The sequence below is a fragment of the Camelina sativa genome, chromosome 20 (assembly GCF_000633955.1).
Source record: "Camelina sativa cultivar DH55 chromosome 20, Cs, whole genome shotgun sequence".
NCBI classification, from domain to species: Eukaryota; Viridiplantae; Streptophyta; class Magnoliopsida; order Brassicales; family Brassicaceae; genus Camelina; species Camelina sativa.
The window spans coordinates 3,324,661-3,333,148 of NC_025704.1; the positions used below are offsets into that span (position 1 = coordinate 3,324,661).

Genomic DNA, 8,488 nt, shown 5'->3' on the forward strand with positions numbered 1-8,488 from the left:
TATTAAGGGTTTAGGGTTCGTTAAATTACGAAACTAACCTTTTACTAATAAAAAAAAAAATACTAACCGGTTAAAAACGGAGTGATTTGGATTGATTTCAACCGGAGAAGAGTTAACCAACCAGAAAAAGACACGTGTACAACACAATCTTCAAAGGTCGTGTGATCTACAAGGTGCTCTCTTCTTGGTGTTGGTTGGTTCGGTTCCTCCATTGAAAGAAAATAGCTTCGACAAGAGAGAGTTTTTAGAAAATGGCAGCTAAATTAATCTGTTCGTCTTTAACAGTGCATTCAATGGCGAACAAGAAGCCTTCACCATCTACAACAAGAACCATATCCTCAAAGAAGGTAAACGTAACACACAATTCAGAATTGATTCGATCCCTCTTTTTTTTTTTTTTGTAATATCTTCTTAAAATCTAATTGAATTTTTTATGTTTATGTTTTTTTTTGGGTGTGAAAAGAGTACAACGACTCAACAGGTGAAACTACTGACAAGAGTTGAGCAGCTCAAGCTTCTGACCAAAGCCGAGAAAGCAGGGCTATTGTCTTTAGCAGAGAAGTCAGGTTTCTCTCTGTCGACCATCGAGCGTCTTGGATTGCTTACCAAAGCCGAGGAGTTCGGCGTTTTGTCTGCCGCCACTAACCCTGAAACGCCTGGGACGCTATTCACTTTGAGCCTTGGTTTGCTCCTTCTTGGACCAGTTTGTGCCTATGTTGTTCCTGAAGATTACACTTGGGAAGTGGTGGTTCAGGTTCTTGTGGCTTTGGTCTCTGTTCTTGGTGGCTCTGCTGCTTTCGCTGCTTCTGGTTTTGTCTCCAATTTGCAGAAATCTGATTAGCATTGGTGTTTTGATAAACCGGTTGGGTTTTTTTGTTTATCAAATTGACTCGTGTAGCAAGAGACTTTTTATGCGTTTAAGATGAACACTTTATGATGGGGATTCTTATGTGTATTTGAACTCAGTTCTGTCTTTTCTATGTAAATTGGTTTCATATATAGAAATCCAAGAGAAACCTTTTGAATTTTTAGCTGGTGTAGTGTGTGTAACTTATAAACAGAGCATGTTGTAGATAGCCAGTAAGATGTCAAAACAAAACAGAGCAAATCACAACTTTCTCACCATGCTTACTTGATGGATTATTTGGAACTGGAAGCTGATATCATAATCTCACACACAAAACGAAATGATAGATTTTATTCTCAAAGCGCTATAATAAGGAGAGAAATAGGGACTCGATACAAAACAGAACATCATAGGAAAGTTTGTTTTCCATCATAGGAAGCACAAGTAGAAAGCGTACTAATAGGAGGAGGATTGAGGTGGAATGTAGTAAGGTGCGGGGTAAGTTATAAATATACGATCCTTCTCCTTATTCTTGAGGTTAAATGTTCCACGTTCGTTGTTCTCTATGTAATAGATGGTATTTTTGCAGTGGCCAGACAAGCTAGCCTTCAGACAAAATGCTTCAGACTTGGAGAGGAAAATACAGAGATCTCCAATGTCTTCCGTGTATGTAGCACTTCCCATTTCGTCTAGCTTAAACACCATTGTATGCCTCGTTTCCATTCTCCTCTCCATTTCCATGTTTCTCTCTATGAACGTCTTTACCATAAAGATTTCTCCGGTGGGTCGTGACTCCACCAAGTGTTCCGTCGTGCTACACGAATCTAGTATTTGCAACTCTGACTGAAAGAACTCAGGAAGAGTTGTAAAGAAGCTCAAAGACAATATCTTAGGTTTGTGCATATGATGTCTAAGATCCCAGGATCCCATGTGTGCGCCTCCAGAACCCAGCATGGAGAACATCTTGTCTCTCCCTGAATACATGACTCGGGAGGAGTAAATACTAGATTATTATTATTATTAATTACATAGATATTATTATTATTGTTATTATTATTATTATTATTATTATTATTAGCACTCACTATTACTAGGACTCAGACCCCCGCGATGTCGTTGGGGAAGTACTTTAGGAAAAAAAAATTAATTTTAAAATAAATTATACATTATGAAATGATTTGAAGATAATAGAATAGTTTGAATACATAAAAATTAAACATAAACTGTTATTAAAAACAAAACCATCAAAATGAAAACTTATAACAAAAAATATTATGTAGAATAGACGCAACTTTACAAAACATATTGTTTAAAGTATTATAAATATAAGATATTTCTATGAAGAATTATGGTAAAGAATAAAATTAAAAAAATTATTATGACAAAGTGATCCTAATTGAGAATATTGAACTAATGGTTGTAATGAGTAAATGTATTTTTCTATTAAATAATTATAATTAAAAATATATTGTGTGTAGTGTGTGTAACTTATAAAACTCATAAGCTAGCCGCCTAACCCTAGTGGTGTGGTGGTTGTTAAACTTGGTGGACTTGCGGGAAACCCATCAGATGTTTTCAAGAAGTTAAAAGAGCATGTGCCAATATGTTCAAAGGCTTGTCAACATTTGTTTCATAGAAAGCTACTAACATGTTTTTTTTTTAACCATGAACAAGTTTTACGGATGGATTGGTTTATGTCGTATGTGAAAACAGAGCATGTTGTAGATAGCCAGTAAGATGTCAAAACAAAACAGAGCAAATCACAACTTTCTCACCATGCTTACTTGATGGAATATCTGGAACTGGAAGCTAATATCATAATCTCAAACACAAAACGAAATGATAGATTTTATTCTCAAAGCGCTATAATAAGGAGAGAAATAGGGACTCGATACAAAACAGAACATCATAGGAAAGTTTGTTTTCCATCATAGGAAGCGCAAGTAGAAAGCGTACTAATAGGAGGAGGATTGAGGTGGAATGTAGTAAGGCGCGGGGTAAGGAGTAAATATACGATCCTTGTCATTATTTTTGAGGTTATGTGTTCCGCGTTCGTTGTTCCCTATGTAATAGATCGTATTTCTGCAGTGGCCAGACGAGCTAGCCTTGAGACAAAATGCTTCAGACTTGGACAGGAAAATACAGAGATCTCCAATGTCGTCGGTGTATGTAGCTCTTCCCGTTTCGTTGAGCTTAAACACCATTGAATGCTTCGTTTCCATTCTCCTCTCCATTTCCATGTTTCTCTCTATGAATGACTTTACCATAAACATTTCTCCGGTGGGTCCTGACTCCACCAAGTGTTCCGTCGTGCAACACATATCTAGTATTTGCAAGTCTAACTGAAAGAACATAGGAAGAGGTCTAAAGAAGCTCTCCAAAGACACTATCTTAGGTTTGTGCATATGCTCTCCAAGATCCCAGGATCCCGTGTGTGCGCCTCCAGAACCCACCATGGAGAACATCTTGTCTCTCCTTGAATACATAACTCGGGAAGAGAAGAATTCAGTTTCTTCGATTCTGATGTTGACCCAGCTGTCTTTTCGAGCAGGCCTACATAAGCTGAGCTGAGGTCCCAGGAACTTGACGGCCACGATGCAGTCATCGTCCTCAGGAGAAGAGGAGGACATCGCAACGTTGGTTACGAATTGTGTTTGGCAATGAGGCAGAGTTACGAGAGGAGGTAGTGAGATTCGCTTCGGGTCTGAATCCGAAGCAATTGGGTTGAGATCATCCTGGAGACGCACAACGCCGTCTCTCAAAGTAGCCACCCACCCATGAGATGCTCCTATCGTTCCCGTTGCTTTCATCAAATCCATTGGCACCTTCTTTTCCAAAACCTTAATTCCATAAGAAGAAGATTCATGACTGTAATCGCCAATGACGAGTTTACCGACATCCCCATCTCTGGGAGTAGATCCACAATGTTCGGCCCCGACGATGTGACAGAGAGGGGTTTCCGACAAGAATCGAACGCCACGGAGGTGGTGTCTCTGCAAGAGTGCAGAGTAATATCATCAGACATGAACAGAAGAAGAAGAAGAAGAAGAAAGCTATAGAGAACAAATTAACTAACGAAGAGAAGAGAAGAGAAGAGAAGATAATCTTACATTTACGAGCTGAGGTGGTTGCCTCCTAAGACAAAGCCTCGAGAGAAGCAGAGATCTCATAGTGATATGATTCTTGGTGGAGATAGAAGAAGATATTCAAACTGTAAAATCCTAGCTAATAAAAAGAAATGAATCGCTGGTTATAATGCCCTCCATTAAATAAAATTAATATTTTTCTTGCCTACCAAGTCTTAGATTATAGGAAACTAATTAATTACACTTTTATAGCTTTAGATCGGACAGATCGTACGGATGATTATGATATGTTTTTCTGCTGATGGAAAAAGAAAGAAAGAAAGAAAGAATGTATTGAGCATGTTCCAATGATTGCAGAATCTCAAAATCATGGAAATTGGAATCACCAACTTTGGAAAGTTTCTCCCATAATTTTATTAATCAAAAGCAACCGAATAAATAAAAGAGTATACATGAAGCATCTCATTAAGCAATATCTTATAATAAAAGACTAAAACCCAAAAATCTTAGAATATTAATTAACTAGGAGAGTTACCCGCACGCTTGTGCGGGCAAGAGTTAAATAAAATTAAAATGTCAAAAAAAAAAACGTATTTTTAAATTAGTTTTGTGTTCTTTTTAAATATGTTCAAAATTGTAATTAATTTTGTATTTTAAACTTTTAATCTGACATTTCTAAATGGACTTTCAATATATAATATTTTGTTTTAAAAAATGTTAAGCCCATTTGCAAAATGGGAAAAATCCATTGAGCCTCATCTATATTATTTGGTTAATTTAAATTAGATAGAAGTTGGGTCAGAATAATTTAATATTTCGTTTAAACCATCAAGAAAATTTGGAAAGCAACCCTTAAAAGGGTTTATAGTACTTGATCATACAAACCTTCAAAATAATTATAAAGTTAGCATATACAAAAGATTGTTAACAAATATGCCTTCAGCTTAAACTTCTCCAGTTTACCCTTCATGCTGCATTATGTGCTTAATGTAATAACGTCCAGCAAATTCCGAGCTAAAAAAATAGAAAACACATCCATAAGTTAGACCCTAACATGATACACCACTTGATATTTTTGAACATTAAAAACTTACATAGCCTTGTGATTCTCAAGTCCTACAAACTCCGGTTTTAAATAGATCTTGGAGGAGGCCAATGTGTTTACAATACACGGCTCACCTAGGAATGTTTTAAGTGTTAAAAAGATTATTTAGATGAGTATACAACCTACTCTTAAGAATTTTTACAATCTAGCAAGTTCTATTAATAGTACATACCTTCATACTCTCCAACCCTCCAGAAACGCAGTACACAAAACACCGGTTCAGTTTGATATGTGAGATGGCATCCAGTTGACACCCATGAAGACATGAAAAGGTTAGCATAGTAATCCATTGCACGACACTTTACAGTTTCATTCCTACAAATGAATATACTTGTTACACTCTACAAAATAAAGTCAGACTTATAAATCTTAATATGAGTAAAGATGCAATAAATGTGACTTACCTGCCATTTAATAGTGTTAAAACAACTTCAGAAACACCATTTCCATGATTTCTTCTGTCATCAACAGCTACTATACATCCGCAAACATCTATTTTTGGAAAAAGTCAAGAATATTTTTAGAATGTTTGTATCCAAAGCTTTTGGTAAAAGTTCAATTTGTACTTTTCTATTGAGGTACCAATACACAAAGTTCCAAAATTCTTTTAGAGTTTCTAGATAACTCAACACAAAACTAAAAAACAATCCATTCCAATTTGGTTATACTATGTTAAAATAAATAAATTACAATTAAATTTCGAAAAACGTACCGAAAGATATGTGATGATTGATCCTTCCACGATATATATCATCCAAATCTTCGAATCGGAAGTAATTTTTGGAGTTGATTGATTCGAGCGGGAACATGGTTGAATCATCCGTAAACTTGATCTGAAAAGGATGATGAGTATTCCTCTCCCTGAGGGTTGGATTGATGATTTGGAAATTTCGAATCTGATACCATTCGCCCTCATAAATATACTTCCGGAGCTTTTTAAGTATAGTTGGGACAAAGGCGACCTCAATCGTGTCACCCTTCAAGGTTTGTTTAAAATCGTGTGAGTAATCTAGCATATAAACACTATTAAAATAAAGATTTATGTAAAAACGATTTTCGATTAATTGCTCTAACCTTCGTATCCACAAGAAGAAGAACTCGTTTTGTGAAGAACTCGGTGACATGCCAAGAATTCAAGACTTTAGCGTGAATACACCAGTTCGTTCGTCCTCGATGAAGATCAGAAATGTAATCGATTCTCATGATTTTACCAAATTAGGGTTTCTTACTCTTGCTTCACTGTTTTCGAAGACGAAAATGGGATTTCGGATTTGTAAGAATATAAACAGTCACGATTAAACGTAGCGTTGCGTCTTAATCGTTTTAGTGTCTTTTTTTTTTTTTTTTAGTATTTATAATTTTAATAGGTATAATTATGATTATAATTACAGATTAGTAGTATTTTTTATAGTCGGTATATTTGATGTTAATCAATGCTAAGACTTTGAGAATAACACTTTTTTTTTTGTCCTTGCATCCATACATGCATTGGTTAATTTTGATAATATAATAATTTTTTTAATCGAAACTATAATACATAATTGATTAATTCATATTTATAATGCACTATATTCAATTATACAATTTGCTTGAATTAAAGTTGTTACTGCAATAAAAATATGAGGAATATTCATATTACAAAATAGATGACAATTAATTAGAAGTCTTACTTGAGTTTTAGCTAGAGACATTATATTCTTAAATAGTATCATTTGAAACTCATCTATTTACAATACTGTACATGACTATATATTCTTAGTTAAGAATATTCTATGGTGATGGATACTGTCGTCTGATTATTTTTGTCTTCCATATAATAGGTTTATAAGACTTTTTAAGAAATAATGTTTTTACCAATATAGAACAATTGTTTCAAACCTTTTAAATTTTTGTTTCTTGAAGATAGGTAAGTCGGAATTTTATCAATAATTAAACTAATAGATTAATTGGTTGCTATTTTTAGAATTATACTAAATTAGCAGTTAAGTTGTACCTTAAGAATTTTATTTCACTTTTTTAAAAATGGACTCATTTATTAAATATATATTATTCTAATAAATATGTAAACTTTTATATTTTTTTTTTGAAGCTATAGAAATATAGAAAGCAAATTCATAAGTTAAACCCTAGCATGATATACTACATAGTATTAATAAACATTTAAACTTACATAGTCTTGTGATACTCAAGACCTTCAAAATCCGGTTTTAAAAAGATCTTGGAGGAGGCCAATGTGTTTTCAATACACGGTTCACCTAGAGATGTTTAAAGTGTTATAAAAGTTTTGTAAATGAGTATAGAAAATAGATAGTCTTTAACATTTATTAAAACTTGTAAGTCCTATTAACAGTCATACCTTCATACTCTCCAACCCTCCAGAAACGCAGAACACAAAACACTGGTTCGTTACGATATGTGAGATGGCATCCTGACGACTCCCATGAATACATGAAAAGGGTAGCATAGTTGTTTACTGCACGGCACTTGATAGATTCATACCTACAGATGAAGTTAATACAAACATTTTTTAAAGAGTGAGACTTAAAAATCTTAGCAACATCAAATGTGGAATAAATGTGTCTTACCTGCCATTTAATAGCGTGAAAACAACTTCGCCAGCATGTTCTCTGTTGTCAGTTACAGCTACTACACATCCGCAAACATCTATTTTTTGCCATAAAAAGACATTTTTTTATTTCAAAAAGATGAAAAATTGTTTCCAAATCTATCATATACATAAAACTATTTAGTTTCTAAGTTCTGTTTGTACTTTTATATGGGAAGAACCAATTCTCAAAGTTCTAAAATTATGTAAAGTATAAAGATTCACCAACACAAAGATAGCAATATCTAAGAATAATTGTTTCTGAATCTATCATCCACATAAAACTACTTATGTATAAGTTCTATATTTGTACTTTATATGGGAGGGACCAATCCACAAAGTTCCAAAATTATTAAAAGTCTAAAGATTAAACAACTCAAAGATAGTAAAAATCTTTATCCACAGGGTATAATTGAATTTTTTTTAAACCGTATATTTAAAACGTACCAAAAGAAATGGGATGATGGATTCTTGAACGATATATATCACCCAAATCTTCGAATCGGAAATAGTTTTTCGAATTTACTGATTCCAATTGATTCATGGTTGATTCTTCCGTAAACTTGATTTGGAAAGGATGATGAGTATTCCTCTCCCTTAGGGTTGGATCGATGATTTTGAAAGTCCTAATCTCATACCATTTACCCTCATAAATATACTTCTGGAGCTTTTTCAGTGTTGTTGGAACAAAGGCCACCTCAATTGTGTCACCCTTCAAAAATTGATAAATTGTGTTAGTAATCTAATATATAAGACTTTTAAAATATCAAATATCAGTAGAAATTATCATTTGGGAATTTCTCTAACCCTTTCATCCACAAGTAGAAGAACTCGTTTGCTGAAGA

At 34.0% G+C, this 8,488-nt stretch overlaps 1 protein-coding gene across 1 annotated transcript; it reads left to right on the top strand.

Moving 5' to 3' along the window:
• Nucleotides 182-1,027, top strand: LOC104769008. The gene is made up of 2 exons (XM_010493123.1): nt 182-347; nt 464-1,027. Exons 1-2 carry the CDS (start codon nt 252-254, stop codon nt 839-841), a joined length of 474 nt encoding a protein of 157 aa, XP_010491425.1. The 5' UTR covers nt 182-251; the 3' UTR covers nt 842-1,027.

Coding starts and splice junctions, on each gene's coding strand:
- LOC104769008 (XM_010493123.1), top strand. CDS start 252: ATGGCAGCTAAATTAATCTGTTCGTCTTTAACAGTGCATTCAATGGCG. Junction 348..463: donor GAACCATATCCTCAAAGAAG/GTAAACGTAACA, acceptor GGGTGTGAAAAG/AGTACAACGACTCAACAGGT.